General features: G+C 32.4%; 1 protein-coding gene across 2 annotated transcripts in view; it reads right to left on the reverse strand.

Annotated features, from left to right (window-relative positions):
• The window catches only part of Edil3 (EGF like and discoidin domains 3), a 394,473-nt gene that overhangs the window by 234,890 nt on the left and 138,959 nt on the right, over nt 1–20,624 (reverse strand). Inside the window, exon 3 of one of the 2 annotated variants that reach the window (XM_005315666.5) lies at nt 10,984–11,013. The exons of the other annotated variant lie outside the window; for it this stretch is intronic. Within the exon in view, the coding sequence (XP_005315723.1) occupies nt 10,984–11,013 (30 nt within the window). The remainder of the gene's footprint in view (nt 1–10,983; nt 11,014–20,624) is intronic. 2 annotated transcript variants of the gene reach the window in all.

Here is a 20,624-nt window from a genome sequence, read left to right on the forward strand (position 1 = left end):
GATAAAGATCAAACTAAAGGAATCCAAATAATAATTCTAAAAATATTTAATACTCTGATCAAATAGTCAGTGTTATCGTTTTATTTATTTCCTTCTTCAGTTGGGAAATATCTATGATCATTCCTGTCTTTATACCACTCTCCTAGATGGAAAAAATAATGTAGGTCCTTTGGTTAACAAGAAAAATCAGCATAAAATAAGTATGGCTTAATTTATTCATTAACTAGTAATACAGCAATGTTTATGAAGCATTTGCTATGTATGAAACACTTGTTGTAGCAGTGAAGACTTCAGTAGTTAATAAACTAGATTAAAAAAAAATCTCAGTCATTGGCGGGGGGAGGGAGGTATGTATTCAATCTAAACAGAAATAAATAAACTACATAAGCATTATATGCAGACTTATTAAAAGATAAAATTAATATCATAATATAAGGGAAGGGGGCAATGAAAGGTAAATAATGATGTGAAATTTTTAGGCATGAAGAAGAGCAGGTGTTTTTTGGTCAAAATATGAAGGATGTAAAGAAGTAGCAAGCAGAAATCTGCCAGAGAATTCCACAAGGCAAAGGATTGAGTGCTCAGAAGGGCCTGAGGCAGGGGAATGCCTGAAACTTGTGTTTGTCTTCATTTTACAGAAAGGGAAGGGCCACATAGCAATAGGAGGAAATGAAGTCAAAGAGTAAGGGAGAAAGGTGCAAATAATAGTCCACCTTACATCTACTGGAGGAGTAGATGAAAGATGGGAGGCCCTGAGGCAGAAAATTCATGCAATCTCACAGCCTTGTAAAAATATCAGGTTGGCGGCTCTGTTGGAAAAGACTGCAAAGGGCATAGCAAGGTCAGTAGTGTAGTACTAAAAGTGTAGGAGAATGGAGTCTTAGAATAGGGTATTGGCAGAGATGATGGCAGGAAAGGATTATATTTTGGATTTATTTTGAAGATAGACCTAAGAGGATCTGGAGAGGACTGAATGTGCAGTAGACCTTAATGAGTCTGGTGTTGAGATTCTGACATGGTGAGGACTTTAACAGAAGACTGAAGCAGTGTAAGAGGCTGTATATTTTTAAAATGTGTGTGTGATGTGGATGAAGGCAATCAAGGGATTTTCCATTCCCTGCTTCATTCTTTCCCAAAGTATCTACATGGTCCAGAAACTATAATAGTAATCTGGTAAGGATTTAAAATATATAAAATCTTCTTCATGTTATCACATATAATTTTATACTACATGCATAAAAACTTGAAAAATTCTGTAGCTTTTACAATTAAAAAATATAATATTTAAAACTCTTTGAAAGGGAAAGGTAGAATTTAATGCATTAGAATAAGAACAAGTTTTTTTAATTTTTTTTCCCCAGAGAAACTAAATTAACTTCAAGTAAAACAGATGAAATCGGACAATTAGATGTGGACTTCCTTCAATTAGTTGAAGACCCATAAGTTCAAAAGCTGAGATTTCCCAATAAAGTAGACACTTTGGTTCAAGACTATAATTTAGAAGTCTTGCCTGAGTTTCCAGCTTCTCTGCTGTACAGATCTCAGACTCATCAGCCCTCACAATCAGTGCATACACACACACACACACACACACACACACACACACACACACACACATATTAGGTTCTGTTTCTTGGAAAAACTAGAAAAATCTCAGAAGCTCTTCTTTTGCCTTTATAACCTTTTCCATTAATATTCCTTTATAACTATTAATAATACCATCTTTATTATTATTTTTTAAACTTTAATGCTTTTCATACTTGATTTTAACTTTAAGTAGGTTTAATTTTTTGGCCCTTCTCCTAGTATTTTAGAGGTAAACAACACAAAGTCTAATCATCAACGATGTACTATCATGAAATTTCTACAAATATTTAATAAATATTTAATTTACATCTCTGCGGGCAATCTTTCTACCTTATGACATTATGTTTCATAAAGTTGAATTGAATACACACACACACACACACACACACAAAGATTATTACTTATTTTTCTTTCAGGTTTAAAAATTTGACTAAATTGGAATGACCATTCTTTACTATTTTAAACATAAAATTGTTATATTTCAGGTGTAGGTTCTTGAAAGCTTTTTAAATCTCTCATATAATAATAATAACAACAACCTGACATAGACTGTGAATATCTAATACTATTAGAAACATTGTAGAAAATACAGTTTAATCTGGTGGTCAGGTATTGAAATGTGAGAGAGGAAGGCTATATTCAACCACATCTAGGAAATAGGACCACTTAAACTTGGTAGTTCCTGTGAAAACAAATCATTAAAATTAAAATGGAAAGATCAAGTCAGTAGAGATGAGGCACATGAAGATCTTGGACAAGCATGAAAAATGTGTTTACGAACTTGAGGAAAGACTAAACATTACATTGAAGGTAGTATTTTAAGAGTCACAATGTATAACTCTGCACCTAAGAATATACACTTTAATAATACTGAGATGTGCACCAAATTTATTTGGCAACAATCAGATTTCTAAAGTCTCATATGATATTTTATAAACTGACATGGAAAGCATGCCAAGGTGTAGAATATCTATGAAGATATATAGAATATACCATCAAGCAACAGAGGTGATACATCTGTTAATTCCAATTGGCTTTGCTGGTTGTTGCATTGACCTATCATGCACTTCCCATTTCTGTTCTAAAGGAGTACCCTCAATGTTATTCATGTATTCACACCTCAGTGTGAATATAGTTCATGATCTTCATGAAAGCTGAAATAAACCTCATGCTTCAGCAGAGGGTCTTTTTTTTTCCTTATTGGTGTATTATTGTTGTACATAATGGTAGGATTTGTTGTTACATATTAACACATGCTCATAATATAATAATATAATTTGGCAAATATCTCTCAGTGGAAAATCTTGACTCACTTTCTGCTTCAGGGGTGGCAGGAGGAAGCTAAGCCTATTTTATCAGAATGGTCTCAGGACTTTTGCTTTGAATTCAAGAGAACACATGCAATCTTTGCCCTCTTATGAACTGGGTAAGGATTCACACAACCTCAGTAGCTGTTGTCAGATATATCATAGCCACAAGAAAAACATTTTAAGATAAAGATAAACTTTAGAGTACAGAACACAGCACAGAAAAAAAAATAGCAGAAAGTTAAAACAAAAATAAGACTTTCATCAACATCATGGAGGTATCCATTCTTAATTCTTCAAGTCAACTAAATCTCTATTTAACCAAGATCAAAGTTTCTGATATTTGCAACTCAAAAATCATATCACAATACATAACAACTCTTTTTGAATGTATGTATTTCTAGATACTTATATATCCTACTAAATTTATGATGACTTCAAGCTGTACAAAGAGGGACTTTAGATAATTTACTTTAAAATAAGATATAATCTGTTTACTTCTGTTTTATACCTTGAGGGACTATAATAGATTATGTAATTACATATATGTTCAGAGATATATAGGCCAAGACACATACAGATCTTCATAGTATAAAGACACTATTTTTTCCTCCTGTGATTGTTTCATTCTCAAGCCTAAAGAGAAAGATGTGGAATATACAATCTTCCAAATTACCTACTGATATCACAATCTTGTTGTTCAACAAATTTTATCTTGTTAAAAATGTGAAAAACACCAGGTACACAAAACAAGGATTTAAATTATAATTACCTTTTCCTATAGTTCAATATCACTGATACCTATCAATAAGGAAATTTTATTTTGTAAAAAAGAAAAGTAAACACTCATTTGATTATTGTATTAATGTTTTAGAACACTAACCAGGTCAACTCTTCAGGGGTAATGATTTCTTCCCTATTATACCGAGGATCTACTCATTTTTTTCTTTTTATTGATATTGTAGCAATAAACTTGTGTTTTTTATGTATTAAGTTTCAATATTTAACACTACATAAGATATATTATGAACAAGAGTATGCTTGCTAAAATAATTAGCAAAATTGATCAATGCACAAGGGGAAAAATAAGCATTTCTGTACAAAAAAGGGGAAATTTGTAACAAATGTAAGACAAACAAGCATAAGGATGCACAGCTCTATTTCAGACCCCAAGGAAATAAAGTACCAACATCAAAATGCAGAGCAACTCTTATTCATTAGAAAATAATAGGGTAAGACATCATTCCTTTTCAAAATGCATGAGTTGTAGAATAATTGAACATAGTTGGCCGTGCAGAATTAAATTCCACAAGAAAATGGGAATGAGAGCTAAAAAAAATCTGCAGCATAGTTAAGGGGAAAAAAAACATAAACAAAAGTAATAATTTTAATAGAAGTAACAATGAATATTTCAAAAGTTAGAGAAAAATATCTAATCACTGTGTCCTATTTGTAGCTGTACAGAATATACCTTGTTTTATTACTGGCTTTTTATCTGCTAACATACAAACAACTGCAGCATCAGATCTTTACTAGTGCTAACCAGCATTCGATTATCTTTTTTAATGTGTAGATTATTAGTGTTCTTAGGTGTATTTCCTCAATGGCCAAACCGGTGCTTTAAATTATTAAAAATTTATTTAAAAATTTACAAGAAACTGTTTAAAAATTCTGAAACAGTGGTATACTCAATTACAATTATATCCATTTATTTGCATATCATAGAGTTCACAAGAAGTCTTTCTTTTTTTGTTTTTGTGTTTTTGTTTTCTGGCACTGGGGGTTGAACCAAGGGTACTTAACCAGTGAGCCACATTCCCAGCCTTATTATTTATTTTTGCAACAATGTCTCACTAAATTGCTTACAGCTCTGCTAAATTGTTGAGGCTGGCTTTGAACTCATAATCCTCATGCCTCAGCCTCCGGAGCTGCTGGGATTGCAGGCATGTGCCATCATGCCTGGCTAAGAAGTCTTTTATACATTGTTTTATCTGGGTGGTTACCTTTACCACCATGAAGCATTGGGATCATATTCATACATACAATTTTGTTATTTTACTAACATTTTAATATTACAATTATATGGAGACTAGTACACTTTTTATAGTTTCATATTTTAATACAGCTGTGATTGCCAGAAAGATTTTACCTTTTTAACAATAGCCATCCTAAAAGATGTGAGATAATATTTCCTTGTGGTCTTTATTTTTACTTCCTTAATGATTAGTGATGCTGATTACTTTTTCATATGCCTGTTGACCATTTTCTTGTCTTCTTTGTAGGAGATTCTATACAAATCCTGTGCTTACTTTTTTTAACTGTTTTTTTCTTTTTTATTGATTTGATTGATTGATTGTTACTGCATTGGGAGAATCCTATTTATATTTTGGATATTGTCCATAGTTTGGACATGAGATGTCCCTCAAAAGCTCATGTGTTAACGCAGAAATGTTCAGACATAAAATTACTAGACTGAGAGTTGTAATCTCATTGGTAGATTACTCCATGTGATGAATTAATAATTTTAATGTGGTAACCACAGGTAAGTGGGTCATGACTACAGGAAGTAGGGTCACTGGGGACGTGTCCTTGGGGATTATACATGTTCCTAGCTCTCTCCTGTTTGTCTTTTTATGTCTTGATCTCTCTTTTTCTGCATCATGGCTGCCATGAGCTGAGCAAGTTTCTTACTTGTTTGCTTCCAGACCCTTCCATCATGACGTTCTGCCTCACCTCAGGACCAGAGCAATGGAGTCCATCAATCATGAAATCTCTAAAACCATAAGCACACAATAAACTTCTCCTTTATGTTGTTCTTCCCAGGTTCACAGAGCTGACTAACACAGATGTTAACCTTGTATCAACAGATATATGGTTCATAAATATTTTGTCCATTGTTTTCTGTGCTATGCAGAAGTTGTTTAGTTTGATAAAATCCTAATTGTTTATTTTTGTTTTCACTGCCTGAGATTTTTATTGCAATACCCCCCAAAATCATTGTCAATGTCAATTAGCTTTTGTTCTTTTTATTTCCAGGAGTTTTATGGTTTTAGAACTTATACTTAAATCTTTATTTAAAATTGATTTTTTGCATATGGTGTAGGATAAGTGTCTAGGGAACCCTTGCTCATTGTTGATGGGTATGAAAACTGGTGCAGCCATATGCAACAGTATAGAATTTCCTCAGTAAATTAAAGGTAACACTGTTATACCCAAGGATACTCCTCTGGGTATATAAAATTTAAACTTAATAAGATCACTTTCAAAAACACTTAAAAATATCTGTTCTATCATTATTAACAATAGCCACCATATGGAAACTACTTAAGTGACCATACACAGATAAATAGGGAAGTAACTTACAGAATATGTAAATAAATGGCATATATTAGAATGTAATGTAATATTATTCAGCCTTAAAAAATGGATCTTGCCACTTGCATCAACACAAATGAATCTAATTTGAAAAGCTGAATTCAAAAAGAGTAGAAACAGTGATTATTGGGTATGAGTGTGAAGTTGAGAAATGGGGAGATATGTCACAGAGTATAAAATTGCACTTATGTAAGAAGAATAAATCTAAAATTCTAATAAAGAGTCTTAGGATAATAGTCAATAATATTGAATAGTGTATTGAAAAATTGCTATGAGGGTAGAATATAGATGTTCTTATTATACTCCAACAAGTAGTAATGATATGAGGTAAATAATGCTAATTTGATAATAAAATGATTTCATCATTTTATATATATATATGTGTGTGTGTGTGTGTGTGTGTGTGTGTGTGTGTGTGTATATATATATATATATATATATATATAAAACATACTTAGGTATAAACAACATAGAACATAAAAGATTTTAACTTTTACATATGTCTAAAAGATTCCACATTCTCCATATATAATTTTCATTATTATAAAAGTTAATCCAGTATTAATAGTGACTAATTTTTATGGAAACAGAAACTCAGTCCCTTGCCTGATATATATATAAAAAAGACCAACTAACTAAAAATTTCCCTCAAGGAAGAGATAAGAATAAAAAATAGGTTTTTTTTTTAATTTGAGGTGATATAAACAACTAAATTGTGGTTTAGTTAATTTTAACTATAGACACTGTGTATCTACAAGACCTACACTGTGTCATTTTCAGACTGATCTTGGTTTCATTTAATAATATTTTCTTGTTCTGACCTTATTCTAAATGTCATAATAATTTTCTGAATTTGATAAATAAATGACATTTCTCAAGATGTAAAACTAATAAAACTATAGAAGTTAAGAACACTGAGAAAATTTAATTGGGAATAAGCTTCATTTAGTATACCTTATAGTTAATAAATTATATTTCATATAGATTATTTTATTTTAGCAATCAATTTTCTAATATAAATGACTTGATTTCTTAAAGAACATAGAATAAGTTTTGGAAAATGAAATAATTGATCTTGCAAAGTCAATATGCAAATTTTGAAGGAAATTCTAAAAGAAAGCTTCGAAAAATTATTTGAACTATAGAAATATAATTAGATTCAATATATGAGTTCCAAAGGTGACTTCATTCAGAGGTACAGTTATTTACTATGCTGTTTTAAAAATATGAATCTCAGTGTGGAGTAAGGGCCGGCTGAGTCGGCCCAGCCAATACCCGCGGAGCCTGCACTGGGTCTGAGCTGTATCTTTGAACACACTGCACAATACCATCCCCCTATCACTCCATTGCTGAAAGCAAATGCCTCCATTTTAGGGCACCATCGTCACCATCTTTAGTTGTAGCAATTCCCAGCTTGGAATACTGGCTGGCCAGTATAGTGTCCCCAACCATGCAGGGACCCTATAAGTCTAAAGCATAAAACACAGTAACGCTGCATATCCTCAGTGCTAGAGGGAAAGACACACGATCAGCATGAACAAACAAGGGAAAAAGTTTCCTAAAAAAATCAAGATACTACATTATTAGAATCCATGGTTGGCACAACAGAAGAAATGACACAGGAGTTCAGGATACACATAATTAAAATGTTCTGTGAATTAAAGGAAGAGAACAAATACAGGCAGCAAAAGATCATTTTGATAAAGAGCTACATAAGCAAATACAGGAAGCCAATGATTACTTCAATAATGAGATGAAGGGTCTGAAAAACAAACAGAAATCTTTGAAATGAAAAAAAACAATAAACCAAACTAAAAGCTCAATAGAAAGTACCACCAACAGATTAGACCACTTGGAAGATAAGACATCAGACAATGAAAGCATATTTTATAATCTCAAAAAGAATGTAGATCACACAGTGAAGACAGTAAGAAAATCATGAGCAGAACATTCAAGAAATATGGGATAACACAAAAAGACCAAATTTAAGAGTTATTGGGATAGAGGAAGGCATAGAGTTTTAAACCAAAAGAATGACCAATCTATTCAATGAATTAATATCAGAAAAATTTCCAAACATGATGAATGAATTGGAAAACCAAATACAAGAGGCTTAGAAGACACCAAATACACAAAATCACAGCAGATTCACACCAAGGCACATTATAATGAAAAAGTCTAGTATACAGAATAAGGAGAGACTCTTAAAAGCCATGAGAGAAAGGAATCAGATTACATATAGGGGAAAACAATTAGGATATCTGCAGATTTTTCAGCCCAGACCCTGAAAGGTAGAAGATACTGAAACAACATATACCAAGCTTTGAAAAGAAAATGGATGCAAATCAAGAATCTTATATCCAACAAAATTAAGCTTTAGATTTGATGATGAAATAAAAACCTTCCATGATAAACAAAAGTAAAAGAATTTACAGCTAGAAAGCTGGCACTACAGAACATCCTCAGCAAAATATTCTATGAGAAGGAAATGAAAAACAACAATGAAAATCAGCAGAGGGAGGTATTATACTAAAGGAAAAACTAATCAAAGGATGAACCAAGTCAGTTGAAAACCAAAAGTAAACAAGAATGGCTGGATAAAAATCATGTCTAAATAATAACCCTGAATGTTAATGGCCTAAACTTACTAATCAAAAGACATAGACTGGCAGATTGGATTTAAAAATATACCAACAATAGGCTGCCTCCAAAAGACTAATCTCATAGGAAAAGACATCCATAGGAAATGTTGAGAAATATCATACCACTCACATGGACTGGTGGAAGCAAGCAGGGATTTCCATCCTCATATCAGATAAAGTAGACTTCAAACCAAAATTAATCAAAAGGGATAAAGAGAGACATTTCATACTGCTCGAGGGAACCATACATCAATAAGACATAACAATTATAAATATATATGCCCCAAACAATGGAGCATCTACATTCATAAAATAAAAACTTGTCAAGTTCAAGAGTCAAATAGACCACAACACAATAATTCTGAGTGACTTTAACACACCTCTGTCACCACTAGATAGAACTTCCAAACAAAAGCTGATAGATTAGCTATAACCCAATCTAAAGATACTATTAGCTATTATCTAATCTAAAGAAACTATAGAATTCAATAAAACAATCAATAATAGACTTAACTGACATGCATACAATATTTCATCCATCAACAAGTGACCACACTTTATTCTCAGGAACACTTCTCTAAAATAGACCATATATTATGCCACAAAGCAATTCTTAGCAAACACAAAAACATAAATACTACCCTGCATTTTATAAGATCATAATGGAATGAAATTAGAAATCAATGATAAAATAAAAAATAAAAACTACTTCAACACCTGGAGATTAAATAATATGCTATTGAATGAGCAATGGGTTGGAAAAGCATTAAAGAACAGATTAAAAAAATTTTTAGAGATAAATTAGAACACTGATACAACCTTTCAAAATCTCTGGGACACTAAGAGATTTAGGCAGTACTAAGAGGAAAACTCATTGCATGCAGTTCATTCCTTAAAAGAAGAAAAAGTCAACAAATAAATGACCTAACATTACATCTCAAAGCCATAGAAAAAAATTTTTAAGAGCCAAAAGCAGTAGAAGACAGGAAATATTTAAAATTAGAGCTGAAATCCATGAAATTGAAACTAAAGAAACAACTGAAAAAAATTGACAAAACAAAAAGTTGGTTCTTTAAAAAAATAATAAAGTGGATAAACCTATAGCCATGCTAACAAAAAAAAAAGAGAAAGCAAACTCAAATTACTAACATCCACAATGAAAAAGGGAACATCATAACAGACAATACAGAAATATAGAAGATAATTAGAAACTATTCTGAAAATTTGTACTCTAATAAAATAGAAAAATACTGAAGGCATTGACAAATTTTTAGAGGCATATGATTTGCCCAAACTGAATTAGGATAATATACACAATTTAAATAGATAAATTTCAAGCAAGGATATTAGAAGACACCATCAGAAGCCTACCAACCAAGAAAAGTCCAGGACATGATGGATACACAGCTGAGTTCTATATGACCTTTAAAGAAAAACTAAAACCAATACTCCTCAAATTATTTCATGAAATAGAAAAAGAGGGAACACTTTCAAACTCATTCTATTAGGCCAATATCATCCTGATTCCCAAACCAGGCAAGATATATCTAAGAAATAAAACTTCAGACCAAGATCTCTAATGAACATGGATGCAAAAATTCTTAATTTAAATTATAATTGTAAAAATTAAAATTTTAAATGAGTATTTGAGGAAAGAACAACTTTTTTATTTTTAAACCTGAATATATACCTAATACTGGTCTCATAGTTGCTATAGCAGTATTCTATCATAAATAGTTACATTTCTGGATGTTTACTTTATCATTTTTCCTTTTTTGATATTTTTATCATCCTCATATTATTTTTCTGTTTTATCTCAATGTTTTCATTTTCCAATTTTTCTCATTCTTTAATGATGATGTGCCATTTTTATTTTTTTTATGTGTGTTAGTTAATTTTTTTATCTACTTCTTTTTATTCAGAAGTCTTAATCAACATCATTCTGTCTGGCACAGCATACTGGGTCCAAGACACAAAAAAGTAAATATGCTTTGTCCATTTTGGTTGAAGTATATATTATTGAAGTCATTAAATTAAAAAATGGCCTTTAATTTGTAACATAAGAACTTTACCTGCTGCAGTTGGCTCTTCTTCATCTGATGCTATGTTAACAGGAAAAGAGGTGAAGTTGGGGCAGGTAGAGGATTGAGGTAAGGGAAAAAAGGGGAAGAGAGAAAAAGAGATTGAACATAAATATGTTTCACATATTCAAAAATAATCCCCTGACTTATAATTTTTTGCATACATTATAAATCATTCATTATTTAAGGACAGATTCCTGAGTATCTACATCAAATTAAAATGTACACACACTTATTCTTTAATATGCATATTTATTAGAAAAGACCACTGTGTTGTCTGAAATTTATTTTCATTTTTCTTTGAAAACAAGACTGATGTTAGTTAATATACATGTATAATCATAAACAATGTTGTTTAAAATATACATTGTATATGGTACCCCCAACCATCAATTTTTTTTGAGAGAGAGAGAATTTTTTTAATATTTATTTTTCAGTTTTTGGTGGATACAACATCTTTATTTTATTTTTATGTGATGCTGAGGATGGAACCCAGCACCCTGCGCATTACTGCTTGAGCCACTTTCCCAGCCCATCATCAAATTTTATTAGCAAAGAAGAATTAAAAGACATTGTCAATGGTCAAAAAATTAGGTATTATCTGAGAGAGAGTCAAAATCACTTTGGTTTTTGTTAAATATGCAGATTCTAGCACACATACTCTCCTTTTCTCTTTCTCCTCTGTATCCTCTTTTGTTCTTCTCCCCAACCCTCCCCCACCAAAAAAAAGAAAAAGAAAAAGAAAAAGAACTCACACACATGCACCACATACTTTAAGATTCAGTAATGATGATTCCATGATAAGGACACAGAAACATTACATTTTAAAGGTTGACCCCAGGTGGTTTTCACTTATGTGTTCTGCAGCCCACACACACACAGATAAATATGGATATTAGAAAAGCAGAGGCCACAATGTGAGTATACAATTTATCCTAGAGTAGTGTTTCACAGCCCTTGTGTTGACAGAATGCCAAATTCTGTTGTCTATCTCAAATTAATTAAGTCTGAATCTTTTTAAATGGTACCAATTTGTAACCAAGTGAGACATTACTAGATAATATCAACATAAGGTAAAATTAACTGTAACTCATTAAATAGTGAATCATTTGGGTTCCAGTTTTCAAACTAGAGATGTTGAGAGCAGCAGGACTCCAAGGGCAATAACCTTCCACTTCATGTATGTATGAGATGGTGGAAGGCAATTGCTAGAGTGAAAAACACAGTTTAACTTTGCAGTTTTGCCTAAAATCCACCTATTCACCTTTCCACTTCCACCCATCCTCCAGGAGGAAGGCTTTCTGCTCTGTACACAAGCGCAGTTTCCCGGAATATTACTGCTGAATTACATGATATGAGCCAGTCCTATTTCACTTGATTCATGAAGTTTTAAAATAAAAATCGGTTAGCTGACTTGCTTACAAAGGAACTTTGTTTCCAGCTGATTTGTTAATCAAGGCATCCCTGTGCAGCCAGGGAGCAGTCTCCAGTCTTTTCCGTTAAGGTTACATCTGCACAGAGCACACACTAGACAAGCTTACTTTGTGTCCTGACAGTATTTTCCTCTCACACTGTTTGGCTTGTCTCCTTGGCACATAAAGAAATGAAGAGAGCAAACACAGTTGGCATACATGGCGTGGAGAACATAAATATTTAAAAAGCTCTTTGCTGCTTTATCGTGTCCAAAATATATCATAACATGTTCAAAGAGGAAAGTCATTGGTAGCTTCCAGGAATTCCCTTTTAGGAAAATACCAAAGAGGCTTGCAGAAGTGCTGAAATAAATGGGTCATTTTAAAAGTCTGGAGATTCAAAATGGAAAAAAATTAATAAACTTACAGTTACAAGTGATCACTTTAAAATTTGAACTCATATATTTCACAAAGCAACCAATGACCAATGGGACACAAATTGATAGAGGAAGTTACAAAGTTTGAGTGACCAAAAACTTTGTCAACAGTCAAAATGAATTCGAGATTATGTCCCTTTGACTTTAAAATCAAACTCTTACCATTATGCCTAACTCTCCAAAACAGTGCTGATTCTGTGACTGCTTAAACAGGGAAATCTAAATGACAAAGAGTTTATTAGGATTTGGGTACTGCTATTTACAAGTGTTGCCTCAGGATGGAAACTGGCCAAATCCCTGATAATGTTAGGGTTTTTTTTTGTTGTTGTTGTTATGTTGTGTTTTTAAAATTTTTTAGTTGTACATGGACACATTTATTATTATTATTTTTAATGTGGTGCTGAGTATAGGTGCCTTACACATGCAAGGCAAGCGCTCTACCACTGAGCTACAACCATAGGCCCTGATAATGTTAGTCTGATAAACACATACAGCAAAAAGAAAGAGAAAATAAGCAAAAGAATATAAATCTGATGGAGGGCTTGAGGAAAAAACTCTCTTTAAGTAATAAAGATATTTGGAAACTCCTCCAGATTTCTTACAATTCAGATATAGAATAAGGCAGGTGAGATCCTGACTACTAAAGCACCCTCAGGAAACAATAGCTAAGGAATGAAGGTAACAAATGCCAAGACTTTACTTTTCACTATGGATATATAAGCAAGAATACTTACATAGGAGGTAGCAAGCCCAAAATAAGGACAATTATAAACATATAGAAGTTATAGCAATCAGATTCTTTTAAATCCAAAGCCTATAGAGCATGAAGTGTTCTAAGTCATGGTTGAGCTTGCAATACTGGAAAGCATCTTTGTAACAAATTAACAAAGATGTCATCAGGTACACAAGTTTTCAGAGTCCTATTTTTGTACAGCATCTTCTTAATAATGCTTCCTTATAATATGAACATGTCACTAACTTAATTTTATACTAACATAATTTTATACTATTAAATTATGCACACAGTCTCAAAATCACATACATTCCCAAGGGTTAGTAGTGGTATTAATTCACAGTTTTAACTGTGTGGCAAAGACAGTAAACTATAATACTGAATGACAACATCTCCAACAATTAACAGGTGGCAACTAGAGCCCCAGAGTAACAATAAACCTCAAAGTGGGCACTAGTGGCCCATATAATGACATTTCAGTGAAACAAGAATCACAGAAGATATCGTCTTACTACCCAAATGATTCTTAACTCTTCCTATTTTCTGCTTAAAGTCATGAAATTAACAATTAAAAGGAAAAAAAAAAAAAAAACCTGAGTCTACACCACTGGGACTTCCTTTAATTCAGGCAACTAAAGCACAGGTACCAAGCAAAACAAAAATAAACAATCTAAAAAAGTAAATGTTGTGCTGTACAAACTTAGCATTTAGAAGGATGTACTGAAATTTCTATGATGGAGGGAAACAGAGAGCAAAGACATGTAACTGATGCATAGGATTTAACTAAATATAGTTCTCCCATCTCCCAAAACAGAATCTCCCTGGGTGTTTATTAAAATGCTATAGATGTACTTGCTTGAATTTTGGGTGGAAGCCCAGGCTTCTGCATTTTTAAAAAGCTCTTCAGGTGATTGTTATAAACAATAAATGATGAAAAATATGACTGCAGCCCATCAAAGTTTTGTATCACTAGGAAAGAGCTTTGAATCCAGCTGTTAGAACTATAGCAGCAAATGAGGAAGCTTACAAAAGCCCTTTGCAGTATATGCTGTAGTGGCTTCACCAACTTTCAATGCTTTTCATCTTGCAAATCTTTAGGTTTTATTGGATATCTCCATCAATACTCTGGGGGAAGATGACTCTCTTTGAGTTAGAGAGAGGCCTATATCTCAGAACTAACTAAATCTATTTCTTTTTGTTGACCATAGTCATTGGTCAACATATAGGTAGAAAACTATTTGCAAATTGGTTACAAGAGTCCCTCAGATACCAAAATCATGGATGCTCACGTCCTTTATATAAAATGGCACAATGTTTGCAAATAATCTGTGCAAAACCTTCCTATACTTTGAGTACAATTTCTCTAGATCAATTATTAGACCAAACATGATGATTCTTAACTATGTAAATAGTTGTGACAAGGAAAAATCTGTTCATGTTCAGGTCAGAAGCAATTTTCTGTCTGTGGCTGGTTGAATTCACAGAGGCAGAACCCACGTATGTGAAGGCCAACTATATCCCCAGTGGAACTATATGTAAGGGGTGGGAGTTGGTGTATTTGTATTGTGAAAGGCAACTGCAAAGGAAGAGCCTCCATTATTCTGAGAAAGTATCTGGAAAATTACTGCTTTTCTCTCTTTTTATATGTAGACAAGTAATCCTGTGACCCAGGAGGTAACTGGCAAACACCTTGCAAAAAAACTGGGAACTAGCTTTCAAAGAAAGCTGATCCTGTTCAAAGGCAAGGTTCAGAAACAGAAAGAAATTGGATTCCTGATATTATTGAGCCATTGAACCATAGTCATGAGTTAAGACCTCTGGACTTCTAATTCTGAGGAAAAATAATTCACTTTACTGTTTACCTAGTGTGAGTTGGGCTTTCTGTGATTTGCAACCAGGTGGAATTCTGCTATGACCCTAATCAGTTTTGTCGTTCCCTTTTATAATATATTAGGATACATCAGAAATTGATTATTTGAGGCAAATGAGACCAAAAGTATACAAGGCCTAGGACTGAGCTTTCAGAGGGCAGATGGGACTCCAGGGCTTTGCCGCACTGCACTCCCCATCCTGCTTTAATACAATAGCTTGTCTTGTGGCTTCAAAGTTAGTCACCATCTTTTCAGCCAGCCTAGCTGTGCTCATATTCAAGAAGTGTGGAGGTGCTTGGAAGGAAGAAGCACTATGCAGACTCTTGTCTCATTCTTCATTTCTCCCCTTACCCCTTTCTTCTATAGATTTCAACTCTGAAATGCAGCAACTACCCAAACCCAGTGGTCTGTATATTGCCCTGACTTTCATAAGATGTAAAAATCCAATAGCATCTGTGTTGGTCAAACTTCTGTCTGTGTGGTCTCAAGAATTTTTATATATTCTGGTTTTTTCTTTGCATCCTTGTATGTTTTAAGCAATTTTGTATAACTTGGATATTCAACCTATTAAAAATAATTCTGTACCCAGTGTAGCCTATTATCAAGTAGGAAAAGCTCATTATGAAATATAAAATATACATTTCTTACTATGTTATACTCTTTTATATGTGGCCATTACTCAGTTTTTAGTGACTGATCATTTTATTGATTACATCATACATTTAGATAATTGTATACCAAATATGCTTAACAGTATACAATTATCTGTGCAATTATTTCTAAAGCAAAGTAACAAGAAATATGTATTACTACATCATGACATATATTTTGAAATGCTTTTATTCAACTGTAGTGAAACAAAAATAACAATTATGATATTTGTGCATGATAAATTATGCCTTCTGAGTTTTTAAATGCTATAAATGTGTGTATGTGTGCATGAATATATTTTCAAGACAAAAAAAGCAAACAATCACTTCAAATTTGTGATCTCAGTCATTAAAATAGGTTGTGGATCTGCCTCTAGAAGTACTTAGAAAAGTGTTCAGAAAAAGTTTTAAATTATTTGGTCCTGTTTTCTTGTTTCTTGACTAAGGATTTAAATGTTTATATTACCAACTTCTTACATGTCAAAGTATGACAAAAACTGTGATTTTCCTCCTGGTCGAGATCTCAGACATCATAGGATGTAGTTGATTGTTCAGCCTCAGAATTGCAGAGTATAGGTCACAGTGAGATACAGCAGACATTACATTTGTTCAAATACTGTTCAGAGAATAAAAAAAAATCCTCTTCTTTATCAGACTTTTATATGCATTTTTTTGTTACTGTACTAGATTTGGGGGGTAGCATCTATTTAAGAACACTTGATACTATATAATATATACAATATAGTCATGTATGCATGCAATTAGTATGTAAGTCTATTTGTATGTCTATCAATCTGTCTCTTTAGACTCAGTTTTATGAGAAGAGGGATGAACTTTCTTTGCTCACCACTTGATCTATAGTTTTTAGAACAGTTCCTGGAACAATGTAGGGATTCAAGAAATATGTGTTAAAAGAAAGTAAATTTGAACATATTTTTAATACAGTCCTATTACTTAATAAAGTTCAACTGTTCCATTATGCAACATTACTAAATATGTCAAAAAAGATGACCTTATATTTTTATCTCTTTCATGCTATAAATCTAGGAGAAATTGTATATGTTGATGTAATTTATATAAAAATATGTAGGGGCTGGGATTGTGGCTCAGTGGTAGAGCACTCACCTAGCATGTGCAAGACCCTGGGTTTGATCTTCAGCACCACATAAAAATAAACAAAATAAAGATATCGTGTCCAACTACAACTAAAAAATAAATATTTAAAAAATATGTAATTTCTTTCTTTCTTTTTTTTTTTAGAGGAGAGAGAGAGAGAGAGAGAGAATTTTTAATATTTATTTTTTTTTTAGTTCTCGGTGGACACAACATCTTTGTTGGTAAGTGGTGCTGAGGATCGAACCCGGGCCGCACACATGCCAGGCGACCGCGCTACCACTTGAGCCACATCCCCAGCCCCTGTAATTTCTTTCTTGATGCAGCAAGAAAAGGAATAATATTTGAAAAGACAATGGTTATTCTAACAACCATTTGATCATTTCATAAAGAATTAAACCTGTAATTGTTAAACTTATTTTTACTTATTGTTTAACTTATTACTAAATTATAATTGTTAAAATCATCAAACTATAGTTTATTAATTACATAAATTCATTGCAATAGAACCACAAAACTCCCTTTCTATATTTAGTAGTGACATAGCTTACACAGATTTATAAATTACTTATACCATGAATCATTTTAACAGCAATTAGTAGGACATTTGTGATTTTCTCATTTTAGAAAGAGATACAAATGAGGAACTAAGAGTGAATGGAAGTTTTCGTTTTATTTTTTTGCCAATGAGTAAAAGATGTAAAACTTGCACATATGGTAAAACTGAGCCAAGAAAGCTGGAAAGAAAGTCGGCTCATGTAACCTGCTTTCATAACTTATTTGATATTAAAGATCTTTGGAAACATAATTGGGACATATTTTTCTACTTAAAGGAAGGATTAATTATCCTTCATCTAGATGATTTGACATCAAAAAGAAAGCTATAACTCAATATTTTGATAGCTCTCAAGTATCTCTTATTTATTCCAGCTACCTTCCTTTCCTATCCAAATTCATTTCATCCTTGTAGACTAAATTCAAACCTCACCACCTTCAATTATTTAATACCCACGTCAGTCTCCAGTTTTATGTAGTTATCCCCTTCCATCCTCAGCTAACTTTTAAACTATCACCTAAAGCTTATAATAAACAAAAACAGCACATAATATTTTCTGGTCTTGTTTCCCAAGCTGGACATTATCCTTCTTTCAAGGGCAAATGCTTATGTTTTAATTTTGAGCCATGTATATAATTGGTACTGTGTAAATATTTTTGGAAAGTTGTCCAATTTTAGAGATGAGAAAATTAAGTCCAGTATGTGAATTTCATGACTGTTTTTACATTATTTTTAGCCATGTAAAGTGGGGATTGGAAATTAAACCCAAGATATACTAAGAGAATTCATAAGCAAATAAAAAGAAGAAACTTGCAAGGGATAAAATAGATCAGAAGTTAATATAAATGTTTTCTCAGATTTATCTGTTTTCAATAAAAATAATAAGTTCATAATCTTTGTGAAAATTTAATACAGGAAAAGAGGAATCATTTTACAATGAGAATGCTGCCTAACATGCTTATAGAAGCCCAGAACCAGTGGTTGCCTGCCTGCTACATGTGAGTTGGGGATGGTCCCAGTACCACAGCATTTCCTTCCACCTGAGAGTGAGGAGCTAAGACCATCAGATTCATGTTCCAAGGATTTCTATTTTATTTCTCTGTGGGAAATTGGTCTCTTCAACCTCAATTCATTTCCCTAAGTCTAGACAAATGAGCTAATCTAAAAAGCCAATCTATTAAAACCAAAGGAACAAAAAACTAAAAAGTAATGGATAGATCAGCAATATTGGCACAAATCTCAGTGAGTGCATCCACATAAGAAAACCACAGGATGAGTGTACATAAAATGTTAATGCTGGAAGAGACTTAGTAGTTAAGATTGTTGGCAAAATATCCATTGTTAAAATAGGTGAAGGTCTGCATTAGAAAACAGAAGCATATTCATTAAATCATCTAAATTGCCAACTAAGACCTCACCATGAAAGGAATTTTGAAGAAAATTTATATAAACATCAGAACACATATACTTGTATGTAATAATAGTTTTGTTTTATGGCATAGTGAATAAGAATACACTGCACATACTTTTCTATTATAATCAATGAATATAGACAATACTAAATAATATGTTATTTATGGATATAGCATACTATTTTTAACTAATCCTTTAGTGAATACTACTTGGATGGATTCCAGGATTCTTCTCTCCCAAATGAGGTTTGAATAAGTAATCAGATTCCATTTGAATCATGGTAGAAATATGAAGCAAGAAAGTATTATCAAATTATTTCAATAAATAAACAGAAACCCATGATCCTAACAAAATATATGATATTCTTTTTGTATGTTAAGTTTTTAATGATCTATCTATGCCACTAGGCTGTCTTTATTGACATGCATCTTAAACATATTGAATAATATTACATTTCTGCTTTTTCCTATGAGAATTACTTTTTGCTTTAACAAAGTTTTCATAATGGAGAATGAGTCAAATTTTCAATGTCTTATATCAAGTAGCATAAGACAGATAAAAATAATTGAACCATTTGCTTCAGCAGACGAAGACTTTAACATCCCTATCCATCATCATCATCTTGGGGTTGGGGAGAACATCAGAAAAATAAAGGTTGAAAAGCTACTCTAACTCCTGTAAGATCTCATGAAAAATGTAATTTGTAAACTAAACAAAAAATCAAAGCATAATTTATTAAGTAAATACAGCCATTAACATAAAAGGAATAGGGCTGTTTAGAGTTAAATACTGAATATTTTATATCTTCTGGGATATGTATGTGTGTGTGTATATAAATATATATATATATATATAAACATATATATATAAACATATATATATATGTGATAAGATTTCAATAGTTTTAAAAACTAAATGGTGATTACAGACAAGAAATCATTTCATTGCAAGATCATGGCATTCTGTGTGTGTGTGTGTGTGTGTGTGTGTGTGTGTGCGTGATCACAAGCAAGTATTTAATATCATAGTTATTACAAAGATTATTTAGCACTTTTAAAATGTATGAAGCTTTCTTAGTAAAATATCATTTTAATGTTTATATTCCAAAGAGGAATTCAGAAATTTTAAGATTACTTTGAAATGATGGCTTTCCAGAATGCAAACCCACATATTTGGTTTAATTAAAATACCTTTTGACTCATTCTACAGTCCTTCCCATCTCCACAGCCTCAACCCTCCCCTCACTCCCCTCTAATTAGAACCATTTTTTTTTTAATGGAAGGGAGACCAGTAGAATAGAAGAAGGGGATCAAGGTCAGGGAGGGGGAGAAAGGGGAGATACTGGGGAATAAAATTGATCATATTATACTGTTTTATCTTGTGTATGTATGAATATGTTATAACAAATTCTACTGTTATGTATGATTATAATGTACCAATAAAAAGG

This window comes from Ictidomys tridecemlineatus, chromosome 1 (genome assembly GCF_052094955.1).
Source record: "Ictidomys tridecemlineatus isolate mIctTri1 chromosome 1, mIctTri1.hap1, whole genome shotgun sequence".
Lineage (NCBI taxonomy): Eukaryota > Metazoa > Chordata > Mammalia > Rodentia > Sciuridae > Ictidomys > Ictidomys tridecemlineatus.